Consider the following 27,500-nt stretch of genomic DNA (forward strand, 5'->3'; position numbering starts at 1 on the left):
CTCCTTCCCAGAGGCACAAACTATATCACCTTCTTACAGTCGATTATTATTATTATTATTATTATTATTATTATTATTATTGTTATTATCAGCAGCATAATAATAATAATAATAATAATAATAATAATAATAATAATAATTATTATTATTATTATTATTATTATTATTAATATTCTGTTTATTATTATCATCACTATTATTGTTATTTGGTTTATATATAGTTGTTTATTAATGTTATTACTATTGTTATTCTGTTTATTATTATTATTATTATTATTATTATTATTATTATTATTATTATTTCTAGTGACTTTTTAAAGCTACAAGTTTAAACATTTTGGAGTTTTAAATTTCAGCAATGGCGAACAACCCTGAAGGTCTCTGGTTTATGATGTCCGGGTTGAGATTTTGAAAAATCCGCTGCATGTGTCACCTATTGAAGAGTGTGTGTTGTGTGAGAAGTGTGTGTGTGTGTGTGTGTGTGGTGTAAATTCCGACAGATTTACGAGGGCGGAGCTTGGGGCGTATATCAGCGCGGTTCCTGCAGCGTCATCAGAATTATGGAAAGTGAGACTAACAGTGTCGCTGCCACTGGAGAAACAGGACATATATCAGAGCAGTGCTACAGATTTACAGCTCGAAGACCGACACACACACACACACACGCACACACACACATATATATATATATATATATATATATATATATATATATATATATATATTTATATAAAATCAGCGTGTGACTTGCAGTCGAGTTACATGTAAAACTTTAGAATGCGTTATGTAGTTATGGAGGTAAAGATATGCCTTTATTTCTCACACACACACACACACACACACACGGAGACAGCTTGGCATCTGTCTGAGTTATGGTTTCATTTTTGCTGCGACAGACTTTTACAGCTTGGCGCTGAAGATGCTCAGGAGAGACAGGTCTATGGCATTTTTCTCTCTCTTCACTCTCTCTCACACACACACACACACACACACACACACACAGACACAGAGACAGTTACCTGACACGCACCCTGATGAAAATCAATGACACAAACACACAGCAAATCGTGTCAACATCCACAAAGATGAAAACACACACACATACACACACACTCACCCAGGATTCCATAGTAAAAGGGGAAGAGGGTGGGGTATGAAGAGAACCGAGGAAGTGTGAAGAGTCCACCGGGAAGAGAGTTCCACATCAGCATGCTTCTCGAGGTGTAGGTGTATATCCTGTCCTGGATGATCTGTTAAACACACACACACACACACACACACATTTAATATGCTATACATATTACACATTGTAGTTTTTATCTGTTTACACCTGCTGTTCAGTATACAGGTCCCTGACAGCAAGCTCCGCCCCCTAAATAAGACACTATTCTTATCACAGGGAACAACGTTTAGAATTTTGACTTACTTTCTTACAATTACCTCTCAATGCTGACTCCTCCCCCTGAAATCAAGCTCCGCCCCCTTGAATAAGATTCTATTTTTTTCCCAGGGAATGAAATTTAACATTTGACTCACTTTATAACATATGAATTTCACAAGTATCTCTCAATGCTGATTCCTCCTACCTGAGATCAAACGCCGCCCCCAAATAAGTTTTTTTTTCTTATCCCAGTTAAGGAAATTCAAAATTTGACTCATTTTATAACACGTTTCTCACAATTAACTCTCAATGCTGACTCCTCCCCCCTGATGTCAAGCTCCACCCCCAAATAAGTAATTTTTTTTCTCCAAGGAATAAAAATTTAAAATTTGACTCACTTTATAACATGTTTCTCACAATTAACTCTCAATGTTGACTCCTCCTCCCTGAGAACAAGCTCCACCCCAGAACAAGACGTTATTCCTATACTAGGGAATGAAATTCAAAATTTGACTCACTTTATAACACGCTATGGTACATGCAAGAATCTCTCAATGCTGACTCCGCTCTCCTGATATCAAACTCCACCCCAAATATGTCTTTTAAAATTACATTTTTTGACTCACTTTATAGCGTATGATTCCCACAATTATCTCTCAATTCTGACTCCTCCTTCCCTGAGATCAAGCTCCGCCCCCTGAATAAGACATTATTCTTATCTCAGGGAATGAAATTCAAAATTTATAACATGCTATGATTTTCATAATAATCTCTTAATAAATATTCACCCTAATTAGCGGAAAATTCGCCTCACTATAGCGCTAATTAATCACACTCGTCCTAATTTAGCAAAGCATGGCATATGTGTGGTCTCACAAGCACGTGTTAGCTATATGAAAATATGCTATATGATTTCACACACACCTGTGCACAGACAAACAGATGTGTATTTTGTTACAGTCAGTAAGTTCTACATGCTGTAATAATTTTTTTCAGTCACATGACAAACTCTAGAATAAAAAGAAACAGCCATTTTAACATGTCGTGGCTATGACCATGAACTACATTACCCATCAGCCCCTGAATGTCACATGACCCTGATTATAATTCAAATAAATTTATAAAATAAATAAAATGCCTCCATTTTGTGACACAGCGATGTTTACAGCTACTACAACGTAAGTCTTAAGTCTTAAGTCTTAACTTATTTTGTAGATCACGTCATTATGTTAACTATAATTGCATAAAAAGTTTTTCATAAATAAATAAATAAATAAATAAATAAATATAAAAAGTTTATTAAATGATCTGTTAACAATAATGTTAATAAACATATTAGCATTGCCGTAAGATGCACTGATAAGCAATTTGCAATATTTAGTTATTTGAAAAAAAAAACAAATATTTTTATTATTTATTTATTTATTTATTTATTTATTTATTTATTTATTTATTTATTTATTTATTTATTTATAACAATTTTTGGTCCTCATTTAATGGCAAAAAGCCTCATGTTTGCACCGATAGTGTGGACATTTTAGTAAAATTGCTGTGTGTGTGTGTGTATGTGTGTGAACGTGTATGTGTGACAATAATCTCACATTTAAAATGTAAAGAACTCATAATTCCGAGTGTGTGAAGGATTGAGCACTTGTACCTTTTCTAGTACAATTTTTAAGGCGAAATCCAGCAAAGGTTGTGCGTGTTTGTGTTTCTGTGTGTGAGATCAGGTTGGTAAAATAGTGTGCTGTCTCAGTTCGTGTTCCTCCATCTGCTCTGGCACAACTCTGTCTCCTGTGAGTCTGGAGAACTGCTGTGTCAAGCTGTAGCAGCCAATTAGGATCAACTACAGGGTCTAATTAAGCATCCCAGCATTCACGTCTCTGGGGCAGCCCACTGACCCATGTGTGTGTGTGTGTGTGTGTGTGTGAGAGAGAGAGAGAGTGTGTAGAGAGAGTGTGTGGGAGGTTGTTATATCTCGGAAAAGTCCAAATGTCCCCACAACGACATTGTTGACCTTGCCGAGGACATTTCCCTGGTCCCCCTGAGGCAAACTGTTTTGTTACGAAACATTGCTATTTTTATTTGAAAAACAGAAAGACAACAAAATCTTCTGTTTTCTAATGTTTAGGTTAGGCTTTCTTGTAGGACTGTATTATCTGCATTAATATTTACATCAATCTGAAGTCCTCACGATGAAAGTATTGTGTTGCTGAGAGGTCCTCTAATGACAGGTCTGTAACTGTGTCCTGCTTACATCATCTAATAACTTGTCCATCTAACAGTAAGAACGTTGAGTTTAGGAGAACGAGGCGAGTTCGGAGCTAAAACGATGACATCATGGGAAGTCCGTTGGATGAAGTGACTGAGGTAAGGACGATTCTATGCATTAGTATGTGTAATGGAGGCTAGCGGTAGGTGCTGTGCAGGTAAACCTCACTCCCCTGATCTCAAGAGGTGAACTAGTGACTGGTGCTAGAGTCTGCTGTCTTTAGCCTCCTTGTTAGAGCGCCCACCTCCCATGCTGGAGACCCAGGTTCGAGACCCGCTTGGAGCGGTTGCAAGTAGGACCCAAGGGGGTTACATTGGTGCCGTGACCCAGATGGGAGCTAGGTTTAGGGGGGTGAGTGTAACGTAGGCCAGAGGTAGGTGCTGAGCTGGTAACTCTCACTCCCCTGATCTCAAGAGGTGGACTAGCGACTGACGCTAGAGGCTGCAGTCTTTAGCCTCCTTGTTAATGTGCCTGTCTCCCATGCTGGAGACCCAGGTTTGAGACCTGCTTGGAGCGGTTGCTATCGTGACTAGCGTATTCGTAGCTTGTCATTCAAGTATTGGTTTTTGAGACAAATTAGTAGAAATTTATAACAAAAATCTCACATTGAGAGAACCAGGGCTAGCTTGGATTGAATCAACACACAGTATAAAAAGGGGTGGAGCTTAGGTTAAGATCCAGCTAGTTAGCTTCATTGCTTCAGTGATCAGGTTTGGTTTAAAAGAACAAGCTATATCTCACACCATGACTATTTTTAGCAAGACCGGTACCCAAGACGGGGACAAGTTCAAGGACAAATGCGCAAAAAAAGTCCAAGTTGCTAAAGAAAACGTCCCAAGATTGGACAGTGGATGAATCGGCCACATCATATTATGCATTCTTAGACTGCCGACATCAACATATGGGGATGCAGTTGATATATGTCGAAAATTTGCTAGCATTTACAAAAACACACACGCAAACACGTCCCATGGGATTTTTATGGATGCCTCATTTACCTTGGTATGAGTGCACAAGTCCCTCCCCTTCTTTGGTGCATCTGCCACATACACACACACAAAGACAAAAACAAACACACACACACACACACAACTACGGACAAGGGGCTAAATTAGTCTCAGCAGGATTTCTTTATGCACCTGGTGACATTTATGCTGGCGAAACATAAAACTCCAGCTTTACTTTAATCCCAGCACACACACACATCCGAGACTCGAGAGCTTTCTTTCCTTTTTTCTCTTCCATCTCTCTCTCTCTCTCTCTCTCTCTCTCTCACACACACACACTGGGAACATCTTTCCCTTGCAAATACATCGTTTTGTTCTGCTCTTCACAAGTTACTTTTTTTCCCCCATCCTCCCTTCTCTTCCCACCTTTCTTTTTGTGTTTTTTTTCTTCTCTTTGTCTCTCTGGCTGTATTTGCAGACTGACAGATGTGGAATTTCACGCTGATGTTTCATGCGCTTCACATCCAGAGTGGTGTTAAATGACAAGAAACAAGGTGGCTGGAATGCTGGACTCATTTGTTCTGCGCTAATGTGGCTAACAGCGAATTAACGCTAATGAGAATCATTAGCGATTATCGGGGAACGCTGGAAACACTGCCGGGAAAAAAAAAATCCGATGGCAAAGATGCAATTTATAACTGAAATAATAAAAAAAAAAGTGTGGGTGATGTAAAACTTCCTTGATGCATCGGATTTGGTGTTTTAGACAATTTTCCCACTTACTTCTTGAAAGTCTGACTAAAAACGAAACGGTTTGCTTGAAATCAATCACACAGTCTTGAACTTTCTTCCAATATTGAGTCTATTTAAACAGAACCCTAGTGTGTTTTCTTCCTTGTTGTGGTTCTTTAGACGAGTCAAAACGAGTCAAAAAAGGTGAATCGACTCTGAATCAAATGCAGCAAGTGAATCAAACATGCCGTGTGTTTTAACTTGAACTGCTTTACTCAGCCAAAGGACAGAGCTAACCCTAACCCTAATCCTCAGAAATGTCATGTGTCCTTAAGATTTGCTCCAAAAGAAAAAAATAAACCCAGGAAGTGACCCACAAAATATTTTAATCCTTTGTTTAGCCCTACCTACCTGCTCTCTTGGACGTTCTGGTGATTTCTATGAGCATTCCATTCCATTCTTGAGGAAAAAATGTCCAAGATTTTGTAATTAAAGCACACTTGGACATCTAAGTGACCATCACACAACATTTGTTCTATACAGAAAGGCACAAATCACACAATTTGTCATGGTGTCCCACAGGGTTCTCTCCTGGGACTTCTCATGTTTATTTACTACATGCTCTTTTTCATCTTGTCCAGAGTTACTATGTCCTTATTTATTTATTTATTTATTTATTTATTACAACATTTTCTGACATAAATGTACAGCTCACACCTTTATTATTATTATTATTATTATTATTATTATTATTATTATTATTATTATTATTATTATTATTATTATCTCCTTTTTCAATCCATTCACTTCTATTCTGACCTTTTTTATCATCATTATTTACTCCTTCTGGACATTTTCCTCCTGCTGTAAACTCACCTCTAATGTGGTTAAGACAATTTTATCCACGGAGGAGAAGTAGGAGTCCCACAGGAACTGAGTCTGCTGTCTCAGAGCCAAGATTCGTTCTGCATCGACAGACCTGGTGATGGAGGGAATCTGAGATGGAGATAGAATGAGAGAATGAGAGAGAGAGAGAGAGAGAGAGAGAGAGTTATCAGAGGCTAAAACTACCTCACTATTTTATTTCTTTTTTTTTAACATTACTGCTTAGTCTCAAGGCACTGGGTGGGTCAGTATGTGTATTTGTTTGCAAAAGACAGGGAAAGAAATGAAAGTAAAAACACATATTAGACTTTATTACATGTTATATATTACAAATATTTCACTTACAGTCAAAGATTTCTTAATATCGCAAAGGATTCTCTGTCATTTTCTATCTGCTAATAAAGATATTAAAAACATAATCCGTCAATTTTGTCAAAAAGTCACGTGTTAATTTACTCAGTTATTATGCTAGCATTTGTTTACATTATTAAATAAGGGGAATATTATTTTATTTGTACTGAAAGAGGCATAATACTGAATTTGTGCTGGTTTTTTTCTGTCGATTCGACATTATTGTGCCGTCATCATGTAATATTTATATGTGTCATGTGAAGCCATTCCTATCAATGATTTAATAGATTTAAATAAGGTTCCTTTTATGACACTTGATCGCTTTCATGGCATTTGATTCCTTCAGGGAGACTTGACTCCTATGATGCTTCCTGTGATGATTTACTTTCAGAGGAAGTTTTCTGGTATGGAATTTGACTCCTGCTACAACACATGATTCTTTCTAGGCTATTTGATTAGACAGTTCCTTCTCTGTCATTTACATTTGTTAAGGCGTTTGATTCATGCTGTAGTATTTCATTACTTCTTGGAGCAATTGATTCTTTTTTTAACAGTATTTGATTCCTCCTATAGCATTTGATTCCTTGTTGGAGCACTTGATTCTTTTTGTTTGTTTGTTTGTTTGTTTGTTTGTTTCTTTGTTTGTTTGTTTGTTTCTTTCTTTCTTTCTTATTATTTCTTTCGTATTTGATTCCTGCTATGGCATTTAATTTCTTATTAAAGCATTTGATTCCTTTTTTAATACAGTATTTGATTCATGCTATGGCATTTGATTCCTTGATAGAGCATTTGATTCTTTTTAAACAGTATTTGATTCCTGCTATGGCATTTGATTCCTTCTTAGATCACATGCTTATTTATTTCCAGGATTTGTTTCCTGCTGTGCCATTTGATTCCTTATTAGAGCACTTGATTCTTTTTTTCCAACAGTATTTGATTCCTGCTGTGCCATTTGACTCCTTGTTAGAGCGCTTGATTCTTTTTTTTTTAACAGTATTTGATTCCTGCTATGGCATTTGACTCCTTGTTAGAGCGCTTGATTCTTTTATTGTCAACAGTATTTGATTCCTGCTATGGACATTTGACTCCTTGTTAGAGCGCTTGATTCTTTTTTTTTATTATCAGTATTTGATTCCTGCTATGGCATTTGACTCCTGTTTAGAACACTTGATTCTTTTTTAAACAGTATTTGATTCCTGCTATGGCATTTGATTCCTTGTTAGAACACATGCTTATTTATTTCCAGTATTTGATTCCTGCTATAAGCATTTGATTCCTTGTTAAAGCACTTGATTCTTTTTTTTTTTTAAAGACAGTATTTGATTCTTGCTATGGACATTTGACTCCTTGTTAGAGCACTTGATTCTTTTTTTTTTTTTTTAACAGTATTTGATTTCTGCTATGGCATTTGATTCCTTGTTAGAGCACATGCTTATTTATTTCCAGTATTTGATTTCTGCTGTGGCATTTGACTCCTTTTTAGAGCACTTGATTCTTTTTCAAACAGTATTTGATTCCTGCTATAAGCATTTACCTTGTTAGAGCACTTGATCCTTTATTTCCAGTACTTGATTCCTGCTATGGCATTCAATTCCGTTTTAGAGCACCTGACTCCTGCTATGGCATTTGATTCATTCTATGAGATTTGATTCTCACTATGACATCTGATTCCTTGATAGAACACAGTTATTCTAAACAGTATTTGATTCCTGCTATGGCATGTGATTCCTTTTTAGAGCACTTGAACATTTATTTCCGGTACTTGACTCCTTCTATGGCATTTGATTCTCACCATGACATTTGATTCCTTATCAGAACACATGATTCTTGTTACAGTACTCGATTCCTGCTATGGCATTTGATTCATGCTGCAGTACTTGATTCCGTTATATGGCCAATGCTGCTAATACATCTGCGGTGGCAGAACGCCGGTCACCTTTTGCGGATGTTATGAATCGCGGAACCAACCATGGCTCGGTTTATGAGTGAACATTTTCACTAGTCGCTGAGATTCAACCTTTTCATTTAGCTCCGATTATAAATGCTTGTTTAAGAGAATACGGCACATAGGTTACTTTAGGTGTAATTAATTGCTAGTTCCACACCCACACTGAATATTTCATAGAGAATGTGTGTGTGTGTGTGTGTGTGGCCCTAAGAGCTTAGGGTCATTAATAATGGCAATTCGGGTCTCCTGATATAAAATCCCCACAGTCTGGTTGCTCGTCTTTACTGACATTTTGCCCGTGATATTTCGGCAGCGCTGCGATCGGCACATTAATGGCTTTGCTCGGAAAGGGCAGGCAGGTAGGAGTCATTAATAACCCTAGTAATTAACGAACATAAATACCATATCACATCTTACAGCACGTCTTTAATGAACACCGGTGACACGCGTGCGTATGTGTGTGTGTGTGTGTGTGAAATTTACTACTCGTGACTGAAGAATCAATTTGGAACTTTATTATCCAGGCTCGATAACACGCTCTCATTTTAAAGGTCCACGGTGATGAGGAGCCCGAACAACTCGGGGCTGTCACTCATAATTAACATTTACATTTATTCCTTCATTTTTTAGATTTGAAGTGATTCCAAACCACTGAGCTGCTACTGCCAGGCTAGTAACACAAATGACTACGGGAAGTATGCTAGTTAGCAAGCGTATTCAATTACCTCACTCTTTATTGCCTAGCAACGATAAAAATCTAGCACACAGGTGACCACCGGTCTTCCTCTTTGTGTGACGTAAGGTATCTCATGTGGTCACCATCATTACACACACATCACTATGGTGTTAAACTATCATTCGCTAACGCTCTTTTCACTACAGACTTGCCCGAGGATCCAAGTCCACCCTCAGGCCACTTCCAGATAAGACTACAAAAAAATGACCCTGAATACTGATCAAATCCTTGAAAAAGTTCACTTTAAGCGTTCCTTGTGTGTTTTAGGGGAAAACCCCCCTGTGATACCTGAAGGAGTAATCTCTCATCTCCAATGATGGCGGCTTTACTCCAGTCGATGACCTCAGAGAAAGGCAGCTCCCACCCGTTACTCAGTAATACAGGGATACACGCCGCCTGAGGAGAACACACACACACACACACTTTTTTATTTCAGTTTTTTCTTGATTCTGATTGGTCAGAGGTGTTCATTCCTTTAGGTCCAGTTCAATGTTATCGTTTCTATAGCAACCACTGATCCACTGGGACATAGATAGATAGAGCAAAAAAAGAAGAGAGAAAAGTAGAGAAACCGAGACAAGTGGAGAGACAAAAAGAGAAAGCGATACAGAGACAGAAAGAAAGAAAGAAAGAAAGAAAGAAAGAGACAGAGACAGGTAGAAAGAGAAAGAAAGAGAAAAAAAGACTGGGCGATAGATAAAAATAAATAAAAATCTGTACACTTAATCTTATATTTATTTAACATAATTATTAAATAATTAATAATAATTATAATTTACTAGAAATAATATAAATATTATTAGGAGTGATTCAAATAATTATAAATATAAATATAATATATAAATAAATATATAAATAATATAATATAAATAATAAAATAAAAGAATCATATAATATTTTTTAAATGTTTCTTAATTTTAATATTAAAATATATATATATTTTTCCTTCTTATAAATATTATTATAGCTTATTTACAATTACAAGCATATTTACAATTTTATTTATTTATTTGTTTTTATTCATTTATAAGTTTTATTTGTTTATTTATTTATTTATTTATTTATTTATTTATTTATTTATTATTTCCTTTTTCTCATTCAGGAGTAAAATTTCTTATGGATGAACCAAAAAAGAACAGAAAAAAACAAACCCAGACACCATGTCCCTCCATGCTGTAGTATTATGTAGTAATATAATAGATTAGTAGTGTCCTGTTATTGCTCTCAGACTGGCTAATGTCCGAGAGGATTCCTAAGACCGAAACCTGTCGCGGCTAAAAGCTTTTTGATGTCACTGTCTCTGGTGCTGAAAGCCACTGATTCACACATGAAAGGAGAAGAGAGATCAGAAAAAGAAAAACATATAGAGTCTCCAAACACGACTTGCCTTTTTGTCCCCTTTATCCTCTTTGAGGAGTGGAAGATCTCATGTGTGACGTAATAGCTTTGCTTTTTTTGGGGTGACTCCCAGCTATTAGGACTCTGGAAAATGGAAAAGGGACTCTTTCTACGAACAAAATGGTGGAATTCATGAAAATGGGGTGTAATGTGTGGGAAAAGGATTGGCGTTAGGATTGGTTGAGGTTAGAGCTAGAGGCGGGGCTAGTTCTATGCACTGATCTTGTTCTACATAAAATTTCTATAATTTATTTATAATTTCTGAATAAAGAGAATTCTGTAAAATAAATAGTAAAAAAAATGAGTAAAATATATATTTTCTGGATTTTTCCTTGATGATGTAAATATGCAATTTAACCTGAGGTGAAAACAAACAAACAAACAAACAAAAAACAGATGATTTATACAGAGCTGATCAATTCTCAATTCTGATTGGTCACTGGGGCAGGACTCATGTTCCACCATGCCCAGTTAGCTTTGCCAGAGTTTAAAAATTTTGATTTGTAGCAAATAATCGATAGGTAGGTAGGTAGATAGATAGATAGATAGATAGACAGATAGATAGATAGATAGATAGATAGATAGATAGATAGATAGATAGATAGATAGATAGATAGATAGATAGATAGATAGATAGGTACTTTATTCATCCCAATGGGAAATTTACAGCTTCCAGCAGTACCCAGAAGCACAGGTAATAAGGTAATAAATAAAATAAGACAGGAATATAACAAATACCAAATACCCGAATTTAAAGGTACAAAATACAACAAAAAATCTAAAACAATATAACAAATAACCTTTAATAAAATAAATATAACAAAATATACTAAATACAGAAGATTTCAATTATATATATATATATATATATATATATATATATATATATATGTATATATATATATATGTATATATATATATATATATATATATATATATATATATATGTATATATATATATATATATATATATATAAAATCTGAATTAACTAAAGTGAGCGTGAGTGTGTGTGGTTGTGGTCTATATGTGGCCCTGCGATGGACTGGTGACCTGTCCAGGGTGTACCCCTGCCTTTCGCCCTATGTGTGCTGGGATAGGCTCCAGCAGACCCCCATGACCCTAGGAGTCCTAGGAATAAGCAGGTATAGACAATGAATGAATGAATGAATGAATTATCTAAACTATTTCTGCAAACAAAGTGCAGACTGTGTATCCAGGAAGTACAGAACCATTTCTATAACAGGATTGGATAATTGGAAAGAAGGATGATTTAGTGGTTAATGATTATAGCAGAAGCACAACTAATAAATAAATAAAGAATTTTAATCTTGCTGTCATGCATGCTGTTTAGAGGGAAATTAATCAGCTGTGTGGTAGTCACGGTAACTGTTTACCAACAGCACATCACCGAGTGTTTAATTCATTGCTTTAAAAATGAACTCGGTTTACGACACAGCTTGTTTCACATAATTTTTTTTTCTCTCGTGTTTTTTAAAAGAAATGTCTGCTGCTCGATTTAGGATTTGCTGAAACAGCGTCATGGACGCCTGAGGGTGAGCGCTTTACTGACAGAGGGCACTGGGATTGCTGTGTGTGTGTGTGTGTGTGTGTACGTGTGTTTTCACTGAATTAGTATTTTTGTGCATTGTGGAATGCAGGAGTCACATTTTTAGGGCGTTCTGTGAAGTCCGGACCTTCTGCTAGAACATACTGGAGACCGGTTTTTCAACCTACATTCATAACAATAACCTTTTTATACCAGGTGATGAGTTATTTGTGCTTTTATCTATCCCAGGGTCAGCTTTATCTGCCTGCTTCTTTGGCCCCTATGTCGTAACACTATACACGTTGGTCAAATTCTTTCTTTTTTCACTCAAAAGAATGCTAATTATTGTATTTGAAATGTTTTTAACAGTACACAGATGCATATTCTAGCTTTAACAATGTTTTTTGGGTTATATGTAATAGATATGTAATAAACATGTAATATATATGTAATAAATACATTATTACATGTTAATTAACGTGCTTATTACATGTAATAAGCTAATTCAATTAAAAATACGGATTTCTAGTGCTCGTATGATGGGCAGTCCAGTCAAATCACTCTTTTAATGTGATTGAGCATAAATTAAATCATCAGGTAAAGCTACATATGCTAAAGACAAGCTTTGTCAGTGTGTGCATTTACATTTGTGTTACCTCTTTTGTTCAAGACTCTCCATTATAGTTCAAATGTACACAAAAGATCCAGTTAGAAGGAAGTAGGATATATTCAAGGATTATACTGAGATTCAATAAAAAAACCCCAATGATTTTATGTAATAAGCAAAAAAAATAAAACACTGGGTGTGATGCTGTTCTAGGAAAATAATCAACAACAGTATTATCATTCCAATGTTGATTATTTTCCCAATAAAACAGCACTTCCAGAAGTAACATATTTACCAAAAATCCCAATTTAATGAATTTTTTTAATGGGATTTTAATCCATTTATAGCTACAGTTCTAGGTTTATTGTTGTCTAATGTCTATAAAACATGTTTCTGTTTAAATTTATGTTATAGAAGCTATAAGCGCCCATTCACTCTTTCTTTCTCTTTTTCTTTTTTAAGTTCATTTGTCATGGTATTGACCAGCCACCCTTCACTAAGACTTTGAAGACACTGGAGACTCCTTCCATAAATCTTCCTCAAAGAAAAGAGATGATCAGCTATTTATCTGGAGTCCTTGTGTATGAGCTGTTGCTAGAAACAGTAACTACACTATAATAACATAATACAGACTTGTGATTTTGTGTTGCGGCACAATTTCCCATCAGAGCTGCCGTTACATAAAACGAATCAGACCAATCAGAACCCGAGAACTCGAAAGCGCTGTTGTATAAATAAGTTAGAGAACCTGATTCTGAATTATAGCTGCGACTATTTCTCTTCATTACTTCATGCACTGGGTAAAGCTTAACTTGATTTCTGCTAAACTATTTCTGTCTGAGAAGAACTCCAAGCTGCTAATGAAGAGATTTACTGTTTGTCTAGAATTCGAAAAAAAACGCTGATTTCTAGCTGAGAAAGGTGAGGGAGGAAAAAGTAAGATTACATTAAAGAGAACAAGTGAGAGAGAGAGAGAGAGAGAGAGAGAGAGAATATATATAATACTTTTCTCATTACAGAATGGGAAACTTTCTTAGCTGAAAGAAGACAGGATGTCAATACCAATAACCCAAACATCAGCATTCTCCAACAACAAGACGCCAACCTGCCAGGCCGATAGCAGTTGCCATAGCAACCTGTCTCATAGTATATGGGTGTGTGCAGTGGTAGTCTGGGACCTTCGGGGTATTTTTTATCAAAGGTGACGTCGAGCCACCTACCTGCAGGGCTTCGAGAAAACGGAAAGACCCGAGTCGCCGGCCACGAGGCACCAAGCAGAACGTTGAGTTGTGTAGCAGCTCCTGGTAATCAAATCTGTAAACACACACACACAGATATGCACACACATGTCAGAAGAGATCAGAAGAAGAAGAGGGAGGAAAAAAAATCATCAACACTATGCCACAGAGTCACACAAACAGCAACAGTTTTGCCCTCTGGTTCATATGGCAATAAAGATTAAGCAAAGTTGTCAGATATTGAGAAACTCTCAGTGACATGCTGCCAGCTTTCTATACTGCCTCATTTTCTGACAATATCCTGGTTTGGTTTTGCAGCATTTGGCCTTAAAGTGTTATTGTTATTGTTCGTTGGCTCGATACAGCCCTCTTTTTTTCTCACTCGGAACCATGCTAAGACCCCAATGTCCTATGTGACATAAGCATAGTCGTGACATCATGAAACGTCAGCGATCTGTAGCAACCAGAGCAGAGACGCCTCTATGAGGAGGAGGAGGAGCTAGGTCATCTTTTAGGCAACCTGATGAAACCTCCTTATTAACAAGGGAAGCGAGAAAAAAGAAGCCGTCGCCTAGGCGATAGACAGAACGAGCATTCTTTGTTCAGAATGAACAAATCTTTTTTCAAGTCATTTCAGCGGAATAGAATTATATTGTTGTGTTAATAGCCAATTACCTTGACACATCTACTTACGCAAACGCTGATCATGTTTAGAAAAGGACAAAACTCTAAACCAACCGAGACTGACAGGAACAAGAACAGAACTTGACTATAAGATACCGATCTACAAAGTGGTCACGTGATGCACGAACAAATGACTCAGACCCGAAGACTCTGGAGATTAATGAATCATTTCTGTTTCGGCCACAGACTGCATAGCCGAAGTCTATGTGGCTGTCACGTGATGAAAGAACGACTTGGGAGATGAACTAATCAAGTTTCCCGTACAGAACCTACAGGATATTGGGCATGCGTGGTCAATACAAAATGAACGTCGTGAATCATATTAAGGATTCGTTTAAAATGAACAAATCGTTCATGAACGACTTAAACTCAGTACAAGCGATTTAATCTATTGTTCCATTATTTGTTTTCTCTTAAGACTTTCCTGACTGACATTTGAGACATCATCTTCATCATGTTAATTTATCCATTTATTCTGTTGAAGGTTCCTTAGAACATCCATCGTCCGTCATTTTGAATACGTTGTTACTATAGCAACCATAATATATTGTGTTAATATAAAATTATAGCTGGAGCTGATCTATCCAATTAACCAACACCTTCTGACCAATCATAATTGAGAATTCAAGAGCGATGTGATGTAACGATTTCAAGTATATTTCTGCCTTCTACTGAAAACTTCATAAAGAAGCTCCATATTTCTCCTTGTGCTTAGAATCTTTTTTATGAGCAGTGATCATTCCATTAATAATGAATCAGAAAAGACGTATGCATGCCTCGAAGCGTAGTAAGACTGGTATTACAGATCAGAAGGTGGCAAGAGCAATCAAAATGAAAGGGGGATTATGGGAATGCTGCAAGAACATGCACCATACATAACAACCATGATATCTGACCAAAGGCTAAAGCCTGCTAAGATGCTGCTTATGCATTATTTATGTTCCTTTACATCTCGAATGTCAGAACAGACCAATCACAACAGGCAAATTTGTTCAAGATCAAGCAAATCCGAGCGAGAAAGCTGAGAGACCAGAGGAAAAGAGATAACGGAGAGGAAAAAAAAGCTATAGATATTACCTATCCTTATTTGCTCTGACCGTCCCATCCTTTTTTTCATAACCGACAAAACGTTAATCTCGCCCAAATCTCTCGCTCTGCTATCTAATTATTTCTTCATTATAGAGGACCCACAGCTTTCCTCCTCCCTTATTTCTCTTTGTCACATATATAATGTTCCCCGTCGATCCTCTCTTACTCTACACCTTCCCTCGTTCTGTTCTTAACCTCCCACATCCTCTTGGCTCATTTTTCTCATACCTGGACAGACCGATGAGGTTGTTAATATGATTTTATTCAACTCGTCCACTCCACATCACTTCACACCGATTGAATGTGTTCACAATTAAACCGGACGGTAGAACCTTTGTCTCTAAGAACTACACCATGAAGCATTAAAATGGGTTTCAAAATGGAGGGTGAAATCTAATATCTGTCAGTGGCTTGAAAAATCTATTTGAGAATTGCTTTAACACACAAAGAATCATTGATGGTTTAATAAAAGTGATGCGTTAAACTGGTAGTGTCCGACTATCTTTATTAAAAGGTCATAGTCATAGTGGATCTGGGGCTTGAACTGGGAAAACTGGGCTCAAATTGGATCAAATTAGATGTCTTCTTCTAGTCCATAATTTCAGTTCAATCATAAATAAATCAAGACAAAGGAAGAACTTTCGACTTTATTCAGCAATCAATGTATTTTATGTAAATGGGTTATCCTGGTCATGGTCAAGGTGGATCCAGTTCCAAACCTCAGAACTCTGGGCACAAGACAGGAATAGACTTTGAATAAGATCCACATCTGTCGCAGGGCAACATGACCAGATGTTTACACCAGTTGAGAATTCTCAATCCAGCAAGTTGGACATACTTTGGAAACTGTTAGAACCCTGAGGCCAGGCTCGAACCTTGGACCCTGGTGTTCCAGATTTTCAATCGTTTTAGGAATCAAACAGGTCATCATTTATAGATTTGTCTATCAGTCCATTCTTCTATTACTGCCTTTTGTATACATTTTGAATGAGTAGCATAAAGCAAATATCTTCATATTACATATTTAATCCACCTCCAACTCCCAAGAAACTTTATGTCTGCTATTGCTGTTCTACCCTGAACCAGAATAAAGTGATCCATATTCAGGTGATGGACCGTGGGGCCGAGAAAATCATCTGCAGCTGCAAGAGCTATAGCCATGATCACCTGGGGCCATGGATTCTTCAAGCGTGGCAAGTCCGGTATCATAAAGCACTTCTTTAAAGCAGCCATGCCGAGCAGATTTCTAAGATATGCCTGAACTGATGCACACCAGGTGCTCTGTATCCAGAAATAGTGGCACCTGTGGTGTTAAAAATACAGGCCGTAGCTCTCTGCAGCATGTGGCAAATAACAGGCTTTAACCGGAAAGGTTCATTTCTTCGCTGTTTAATTGTAGACGAAATGCCCACTTAGTAGCACAAACGTCTGGAAAAAAAATATGGAAATTCCAGCCTACAGTTCATAACCAACAGCAGCAAACAAAAGATCAATGAGAGAACTATAAAATTTAACAGCAATTGTTCAGAACCTTTGAATATTTGATGATGAAGTTAGCAAAACTGACAAAAATAGGAATTTAAGAAAGTTTTTCCGCCCTTGAAACCGGTGTTCCCGGGATACTGAAGATGAATCTGTGAAGGATTGTACTTCTTTTGTCACCAAAACACCTTTGCTAATTAGCCTTGTCATTTTTTTTTTTTTTGCTATTTCAGAGGTGACGTTTTCCGAGTCATACAAAAACTCCCAAAAATTGTTAAGGTTAAGGTTTGCATCTTTAGTTGGACCACCACATTTTCAAGTCTTAAAGTGCTAGCATGGATTTCGGTAAACCAAGAGAGACACTCTTGATCGATGATGTAGCACTTCCTGTTTATGTCCGATCATGTTTCTGATTGCCTGGTGATTGTTTGGTCTGTTTCTGATGATTTACTGGACAATAGACTAGACCCTTTGAATTCGGGGTGTTTTAAAGCTGACCGGTTTGGATGGTTTGGATGGTCCGTCTTCCTGGACCTTTTATGTTATGACTTTCAAGTTGCTTGTACATGATTGAAAGAATATAACCTATAGCTTTAGATATAATCAGCTTTCCGGGTTCCTGGAGTGTGGAGTGAAGACAAAGTGGAAAAATTTGTTAGGAAAATGACATCAGTTGCTGTTTTTTTGCGTTCGTTGCCTCATCGGGCAGGTGGTAAAGGAATTTAAAGAGCTCTGACAAATGCAGCATTGGCGAGGCAGCGCATCATGCATTTTTTATAAGCCACTAATCCATTCCTTGTATAACTCGATATAAATCAAATCACCGGGCTACAATGGCATCACCGACTGCAGTAATTAGATCGAGAAGCCGTTCGCTTGAATGATGCATGCCTTAGAGATGTGCAAATGAACCTGACGTCGTATTTATTTCCGCGTTTTCTCCCTTTCGCCGCCGGCTAAACCGTTCGACGGCTCCTGGATGATGCATTTGTTTGTGTTCCTGGCATCCGAGGCCTTGGTGGTTGGAGCGCATTTGTTAATTCTGACTCTTTTACGCACTTCTGTCGGTTCGCCTTGTGTCTAATTACAAAAAATGAGATGTTCGCCACCATCCACACATCTGCCAATGGACTTGAATTGACTGCCTGAAGGAGAGGGAAAAAAAACGACTCTCTGTTTGGAGGAAGGTTTCTGATTAGATTGCTTTATTCGAAATGACGCTGTGAAGTGAGCTACATCTGTTTCTGCTACTACGCCATTCAGCAGAAGATTTGTTCATCCTGTAATCCTCTCTCTTGCACTGAATAACACACTTCATAAGGATCCTCATAAATTAAAGATCCGGTGTTGAGTACCTTCCAGTAATCAGAAGTGTTATATGAGTATTGGTCCTTATTCTGAATTCTGTCAGAACCCAATCTGTATTAGGTTTCTAGACCAGCAGCTCACAGGAATGTTCGGAAGACTAAACTATTCCAGATTAAAGGATGTCAGGAGCGCTGTAAGAGCAGAGATGTGCTAATACACACACCAATCCACTTTCTACTGCTGGACTTACTGCTGTATATCCTGGGTGACAGATGTCTCATCCAATCAGCTGTAAGAATTCCGTTCACAGACTATCCCTACCTTTTTCCACTTTTGTCTGAATTGTTCTTATGTTTTCAGGTTTGTTTCGCACTTCTCGGCCACACCACAGGATGCACTTTTATAGGAAAACAATTGACTGGGTGAAAAAAGTGAAATTCCTAATCCTGCTGACCAATCAGAGTCAAGCATTCAAATAGACCAGGATACAGTGTTGTTGTTTCTATATGTTAATACCGAGGATTAATTCAAAGGGTGCCAATAATTCTGCTCCAGCTCTTCTTGCGACTCAATCTGATTCTAATAATGCATGAGAATGTTCCCTGTACTAAGCCTAGCTCTTGAGCTAACCGAACCCTCAGCGTTCACAGTACACTCAATAGCGTTTGAAAAAATAAATAAATAAATAAATAAATAAATAAATCTGAAAAGACTTCAAAGCTTAGTGAGAGAAAACACCTGAGCTAAAAAAAAAAACCCTTCATGTGTCTACCTCGCGGAGTTCAAGCCTCGGTCTATCTCTCACTTCCTCTGTCTGCTTATTAATGTTTAATGCTCCGCCGTGCTGCTGAATATTTATTGCCGGTTTTGACGAGTATCGATTAGCTCTCGCCCCTGCCATCGAGCAAAAATGATCGGAATGAGGTGAAGACCTGGCTTCCTGTCTGGAGATGGTTAGAGAGGTATGAAAGGGAAAGATCGATCTCTTCCTTTGCAGGAGCTTAGCCTGTTCTGCTCCTCTAAATGACTACATTGACCTCTCTATTATTCATCGCTTCATACAGTATTCAAGACAAGGCACCTACGCTGGCCTTTATATTCCGAAGCCATGTGTGGAGGGGTTGATCCTGGTCAAAGCTGTTGTCTTTGTGATGGATGGTCAGACATAAATGATTAGGTGGAGGTCATGTGATTTGCGTGGAGAACATTGAGCTAACATGGACACCAGCAAGTGTACTTGTTTAATAGGGAATTTCTGTGTATCTTAAAGAAAAAAGTATTAAACAAGCAGGACTTCACAGAGACAAACCAGTGATGAGGCAGGAGGCGGAGACAAAACGGAATGAAAACTTTCAGGTTTTCTGATTCTCTGTTTGGCTGCATCTCAATCAGCATCCTAGTTCGCTAGCCATGGTGCTGATCAGGGAGTCTGATATTTTCAGGGCTGTCTTGAACTCAATCATAGAATATTTTTTTATCGCATTTGAACTTTCACCTACTTAACAAAAAGTCCCATAGTTGAAATCTGGACCTCATATTTTTCGAAATGTCACAATTTTTAAAATGGTGGAAGAACCAAAACTCCGTCTACAAAAATGTACTTTTTTACTACATTTAATGTTCTACATTTGGTTTCATTGGAGAACTTAATGTAATATTAAGTTTACATTTTTTAATGTATAATGGGGAAAATTAGAATTTTTTTCTTCAGCATCCACATGTGTAATGATTCAAGTCCTTACCAGTGTCTGAACAAGTGTATATGATGTACTGATTCACTACATAGGGAATTCCCTTCTCTCTAGTTGTTGCTACAGATATTGGTTACAATAATTGGATTTTTTAAATCACTAAATATCACTTATTTAAATACGTAAAGGGACTGTCCATATTTATGAAAAAAAAAATTAAAAAAACAAAACAAAAACAAAACTAAACTAAACAAAACTAATTTAAAAATAAAATAAAATATATATATATATATAATTTATTGTTAACAAAACTGATCCTAAATATTATTTTGTGTACAAAATGTACGCAGTTTAGAATGGATGGATCACATGATACGCTTGATTTCAAAGGTTAAAACTTAGCTTTGTTGAAAAAACAAACATTGTATGTGATTTCGGCTTTTTTGTGTCAGACACAAAAGGGTTAAATGATCGACGTTATTTTTTAGAAGGTGTAGAGAACAGAATGACGGATTAGCATAATTCAGTCATAATGAAGCGATTAGACCGTCATCAGAGCTGAGATAATTAAAGTGACGTGTATGGATTGCGTCCTTTCCTGCTTCTTAATCAAACCGGCTCCAGAAAAGAACTTCAGCATTGTCTGATATCCCCCGAAGAGCCGAACTCAAGCTGTATTTCACACTCTAAGCCCGGAGCTAAAACCCAGTTTGATGACTTTCAAAGCACTCGCAGAGTGAGTGAACTTTAAGCATCAAAAATATCACCAACAAAGCTGGAAGAAATAAAAACAGCGACAAAGCAACAGCGATGGCCCGGTGCTAAATCAAGCTCTGCCGCCTCATTCGTCTTTCCCCCCAAAGACGACACCACGCCGCAGTGCTAGCACCTCCCTGTGACACTTTTTTTTCCCTCTAAGTTAGCATCACCTGCACGACGGAGCTAAATTAAACCAGGGCTGTCTGCTCACCTCTAACTCACCGCTGCTGCATTCGCACATCAGGAGAGTGCGAGAGTGATGTTTAGGGTTCACTTGTGCCATTCTGTCAGCTGCAAAAGCTGAAGCGAAGCAGGCTGCAAACCTCGCTACACACAATTAAACACAAACTCGTAATGATAATGAACTGCTGGCAAGCTGGACGTCGAGCCGGAATAGAGCGACGTGACCGGGAACATAACAGTCTGAGTGAAAACTTGTTCTTGAATCTGACTGGTCAGAAAAGTGGTAATACTTTTTCCATATGTGCAGCATTAGTAACCTACAGTATATGGCAGGACGATCTTTATAACCAAAGACTTATTTAGATAAAATAGTTTTTTTGTTTGGGATGGACGCCAGATCGAACCCGGATCGCCACCGTAAGCTCGATCACCCACAGCAACAGATCAAGCCCAAACACAGGGAGTCAGTAGGTGCACTGCTTTTATTTAACGAAACAAAGACTAACACAACTAGCACTAAACGTAACAGAATCAAACCATAACTATGGCAGAATCCCACACTCTCATTGCAGAGGTCCGGGTTCGATTCCTGGGCAGAGAGCTAACCCAGTCACTAAAGAGTTAACTCTCAGTGCCGGTCCCAAGCCTGGATAAAATGGGAGGGTTGCCTCAGGAAGGGCATCTGGTGTAAAAACCTGTGCCAAATCAAAACATGTGGACCAAATGATCCGCTCTGGCAACCCTGAACAGGAAGCAGCCGAAACAACAACATAAATAAACCATTTGCCAGGACTTCCTGGTGGTCTGGCAAGGAACTGTCCCAGTAAATGCTGACAACATGGTGTTCAATAACAAAGAAAGATTTAAGGAAAGAGTCCCCAGTGTCACTCAGTGGTTGAATCTGTCATTTTTATTTAAGGACAAAGGAAATAGTTTGTTCGTTTGAGTTTCTAAGTAACATGACTGAGAACCAACATTTTTTAAAATAATAAAATTATTATTATTATTATTATTATTATTATTATTATTATTATTATTATTATTATTATTATTATATTCTTTGTATTTTATTTTATTATTTTATTTTATTATTTTATTTTATTTTTTGACCAATCAGGTCACAAATTGAGACACAGAAAATTTGGATAGATTTAAATCGTGTTGAATTTCAAACTCTCAGATTTTACAGTGTAACTAAAAATAACAAAATGACGACTTTTGGGGTGTTCATCAATACGTGACGTGATGTGACGTCCCACTGCATACAGTCACGTCTCTAATCTCGCGATTTTCTGCCTTCAATAAACAAACTGATCTATATTTCAGCTGCTGATTGTTACTGATAATAATCAATCTAATCCACAAAGAAAGCTGATATCTGATATTACGTAGAACTTTTATTTCATTTTATTTTATTTTATGAAAAAGCTCTGGCTCCAGTTTATGTTTTGATGTAGAAGGTCATTCAGCCAGTCAAGAAGAAAGAGATCAGATGCATTCAGACAGTTGTTCCACTTTAATATTGAGTTATTGAGCCTCTCATTAGGAAGCTGTCGGGTTAACGGTCATGCTAACACACTTTCAAGTTGTAACCTGCTGCCGTTCGGATAATTACTAGCATCAATTTCGATTTGGTTTGAGAAAATCCCAACACTTCCTCAAGAAGTCAATGCAAATGGTTGTGGGAGTCACTGATGCAGGTTCAATTTTTTTTTTTTTTTTTTTGTTTAGATTTTAAAAAGTGGCTATTTTCTGTTCATTGATGCTGCAACCATCTGGCGGAATTATTTACGCTGATCTGATCTGAACTGAACTGATCCAGTCTGATCTGAAGGCGGAAGGGATGGTATTAATGGTGTCTGGTAGCTCATACAGAATCAGGGTAATATGGGTTAGAAGAAGCATTCATAAAGCTACATGACAACAATCATGAGAAAAAAAATTCCTATTACTTTATGACATCATAATGACGGATGTGTCTCCTAAATTTAGTCACTTTACTCAAATCGTTACAACTTTAAGCTACAAAATCAGATTTTATAACTGATGTCAGGCTGAAAAATAAAGATATATATTAACTTCATCAAGTTGATGTCATTAGTGTCTCGCTCATGATTCATATGTTATAGGAATGACCAGGTTGACGTATGGTAACATAATGACAACTGACATAAAGGTATAACAGGTATGCAAAATTGATGTGAGTCGCAGGATTCTGCTTATAAAAAGTGTTTTATGTATGAATATTTTTGAAAATTTCATGATAACATAATGACGGCTATATCCCCTAAATTTAGTCATGGTACTTGAAGTAAATCGCTAGTACATTAAGCTACAAAATCAAATGTTCTAACTGATGTCAGACTGTATAGTGTTATAAAAACAATTTTATCAAGTTGATGTCAGTGATGTCGCTCTAATGAGTCAAATGTTAGCATTCTTTCCAGGCCGGCATGACGACTGACATAAAGGTATAACAATGATGTTACGTCGACTTTCTTCGAGTTCAGCTTATAACGGTTTTACATGTAAATACTTTCGAAGATTTTACGATAACCTAATGACAGCTGTGTCCTTTAATAACACGTTTATGTCAGTGATGTCGCTCTAATGACTCAAATGTTAACGCTCTTCCCAGGCCGAATGAAAACTATAGCGGAAGTAACATAGAGTTGCATAATTTCTGCTTATATGCTTTTAATGACTATTCAGAATAACATAATGACAGAGAAATATCAGATATGAAGGTAATGACGCAGAATACCAAGCTTATGTCATCAGTGTCGCTTGTCTCGAGTGTGTTGACATGGTCAAGGCCAGAATTAATGAAAACATCATGGCGACTGACATGCGGTGATAACAGCGACTGCAATGACACTGAATCAAAATGATGTTGTATTTATATGTAAGTAAATGAAATATGTAGAATTTCCCCAAATTTCTGATTTTTTATATATAATAAATGCTTATTACATGTCATACATTTTGTATGTACTGTATGTAAGGATGACATAATGACAGTTAATGTATATAGGCTAAATTGAAGGGAATCAAAGTGTTTGTGAATGCTTATTACTTGTCAAATATATTATATATACTGTATGTAATGATGACATAATGACAGAGTTATTGTATAGAGCCCAATTTTATGTAATTTAAGTGATTGTGAATGCTTATTACATGTCATGTTACATATACTGTATGTATTGATGACATAATTACTGTATATAGCCTAAATTGGAGGGAATTAAAGTGATTGTGAATGCTTATTACATGAGTGTGAGGATGACATAATGACAGTTACTGCATATAGCGTAAATTCGAGGGAATTGAAATGATTGTCATTATGTCATCATTACATACAGTATATATAATATGTAGGACATGTAATAAGCATTCACAGAGTTAATGTATATAGCCTGAAGGGAATTGAAGTGATTGTGAATGCTTATTACATGTCCTACATATTATATACAGTATACTGTATGCAAGGATGACATAATGACAGAGTTACTGTATATAGCCTAGATTGGAGGGAATTAAAGTGATTGTGAATGCTTATTACATGAACATAAGGATGACATAATGACAGTTACTGCATATAGCGTAAATTCGAGGGAATTTGAATGATTGTCATTATGTCATCATTACATACAGTATATATAACATGTATGACATGTAATAAGCATTCACAGAGTTAATGTATATAGCCTGAAGGGAATTGAAGGGAATTGAAGTGATTGTGAATGCTTATTACATTACATATGACAACATAATGACAGAGTTACTGTATATAGCCTACTTTTAGGGAATTGAAGTGATGATGATGTCATTCATGTCATTAATGTCGTCTGAATCAAGTACTAAAGAAAACTGCTGAATGCAGCCTCCGTGTCAGCTTTTTAACTGTTTATTTAGGCTTGTGATAAGCTTCTTCCATTATAATAAACAAGCAAATGTAGAATTTGGAATATGAGCTGGTCAAGCAGCACACACACACACACAAATATCCTTCAGGATCTATCTCCCATTCATATTTATTTTGATACAAGATATCTTTATTCCACATCTAAAGCACAGAATAAAAATGCGTCTGGTGCAACAAGGAAAAAAACACATCATCTCCCAACAAGCGCACAGGCGGACGCTCAGGCTTTCTAGCCGACATGTGCGCCGGCATTGCCGCGAACGCTCCGAGGATGCACAAGGGCTTCGGCGGTCCTGCCGGAGTTGCTTTTAAAAGGTTGCAAATGGGTTTCTGTTGTTCAGAGAAATATCTGCGGCCCGCTGGGTGTGGGGAAGCAGACAACCTATGAAATGCACTGAATGCACAGAATACACAGTGTGGTGGGTGCAAATTGGTTTAGGAGTCTCTACAGACCAGGCAGATAAACATTTAAAAATAGCATAACATGAAAACTTCCTGAAGTTAGCTTGGAAAAAAAAAAAAGATAGGGTTTAAACAAACATGTATCTGCTTACGATTGTACGCATAATAATTATTATAAGCAATGACCTCATTTAGGAATATTTAATAAAGGTGTACTGTTAGAGGAAAAGAAGGTGTGGCCTCTGTACATGTGAGTCTCAGTGAAGTAGGTGTGGCGTCTCTATGTAGAAGTCATAGTGAAGGGGGTGTGGCCTCTGTACCTGTCAGTGTCAGTGAAGCAGGTGTGGCTTCTGTACATGTGAGTCACAACGAAGGAGGTGTGGCGTATGTATATAGAAGTCAAAGTAAAGGAGGTGTGGCGTATGTATATAGAAGTCAAAGTAAAGGAGGTGTGGCGTATGTATATAGAAGTCAAAGTAAAGGAGGTGTGGCGTATGTATATAGAAGTCAAAGTAAAGGAGGTGTGGCGTATGTATATAGAAGTCAAAGTAAAGGAGGTGTGGCGTATGTATATAGAAGTCAAAGTAAAGGAGGTGTGGCGTATGTACATAGAAGTCAAAGTAAAGGAGGTGTGGCGTATGTATATAGAAATCAAAGTGAAGGAGGCGTGGCCTTTGTACCTGTCAGTCTCAGTAAAGGAGGTGAGGCTTCTGTGCATGTGAGTCACAATGAAGGAGGTGTGGCGTATGTATATAGAAGTCAAAGTGAAGGAGGTGTGGCCTTTGTAAATGTGAATCTCAGTAAAAGAGGTGTGGCTTTTGTATATATAAATCTTATTGACGGAGGTATGGCTTCTACACATGTGAGTCTCAGTGAAGTAGGTGTGTCCTCTGTACATGTGAGTCTCAGTGAAGTAGGTGTGGCCTCTGTACCTGTCAGTCTCAATGAAGGGGGTGTGGCATCTGTACCTGTCAGTCTCAGTGAAGAAGGTGTGGCCTTTGTACCGGTCAGTCTCAGTGAAGGAGGAGTGGCCTCTGTGCATGTCAGTCTCAATGAAGGAGGTTTGGCCTCAAAACCTGTCAGTCTTAATGAAGGAGGTGTGGCCTCTATACATATGAGTCTCAGTGAAGGAGGTGTGGCCTCTATACAAATGAGTCTCAGTGAAGGAGGTGTGGCCTCTGTAACTGTCTGTCTCAGTGAAGGAGGTTTGGCCTCTATACCTGTCTGTCTCAGTGAAGGAGGTGTGGCCTCTATACCTGTCAGTCTCAGTGAAGGAGGTGTGGCCTCTGTAACTGTCAGTCTCTGTGCAGGAGGTGTGGCCCCTGTCCCTGTCAGTCTCAGTAAAGAAGGTGTGGCTTCTGTCCCTGTCAGTCTCAGTAAAAGAGGTGACTACAGCCCTATAGAACATCAAGTGAACAATTCTCACTGGAGAACGTAAAAGAGTGTAAAAGGTGTGAAAACATCAAATCTGCATAGGCAGTGTGAACACACACACACACACACACACACACACCAGCTAAATTAGCAGAAGAATATCTGTAGCTCAGCCAGATAGACACATGACATTTCCTCTGCTTTCTGTTTCAGTCTTGCTGCCAAATAGGGCCTCACATCATGTCTGAAATAATGCTGTTATCATTGAGTAATCCTGGTAACCTTTTGAGTGAAATATCAAACTGAAACAATAAATAAAAAAAATAACACGACAATACTGAATCATTATATCTGAAATCAGCACTGTCTAAAACTTTATCTGGGAAAAACAGTCACAATAATTTATTAATGAATTAAACTCCAATGATCAAATCGACGTGATGTCATGATGTATGTCCTGGATACAGTTTACACGCTCTGTGCTCTCCGCCTCACTCCAACGCATTACAGAATCGTTTAATTTAATTAAACGTTTGTCGCTTCGAATAAACGCTGCCA

At 37.5% G+C, this 27,500-nt stretch overlaps 1 protein-coding gene across 2 annotated transcripts in view; it reads right to left on the reverse strand.

Moving 5' to 3' along the window:
• Nucleotides 1–27,500, reverse strand: part of LOC131353925 (exostosin-1) — a 182,307-nt gene that overhangs the window by 19,184 nt on the left and 135,623 nt on the right. For both annotated transcript variants that reach the window (XM_058391054.1, XM_058391053.1), the window contains exons 3-6: nucleotides 14,025–14,118; nucleotides 9,541–9,648; nucleotides 6,209–6,328; nucleotides 1,118–1,250 (exon numbers count right to left, since the gene is read on the reverse strand). In XM_058391054.1, coding sequence (XP_058247037.1) covers nucleotides 1,118–1,250; nucleotides 6,209–6,328; nucleotides 9,541–9,648; nucleotides 14,025–14,118 — 455 coding nt within the window. The remainder of the gene's footprint in view (nucleotides 1–1,117; nucleotides 1,251–6,208; nucleotides 6,329–9,540; nucleotides 9,649–14,024; nucleotides 14,119–27,500) is intronic.

This window comes from Hemibagrus wyckioides, linkage group LG06, assembly GCF_019097595.1.
Source record: "Hemibagrus wyckioides isolate EC202008001 linkage group LG06, SWU_Hwy_1.0, whole genome shotgun sequence".
NCBI lineage: Eukaryota > Metazoa > Chordata > Actinopteri > Siluriformes > Bagridae > Hemibagrus > Hemibagrus wyckioides.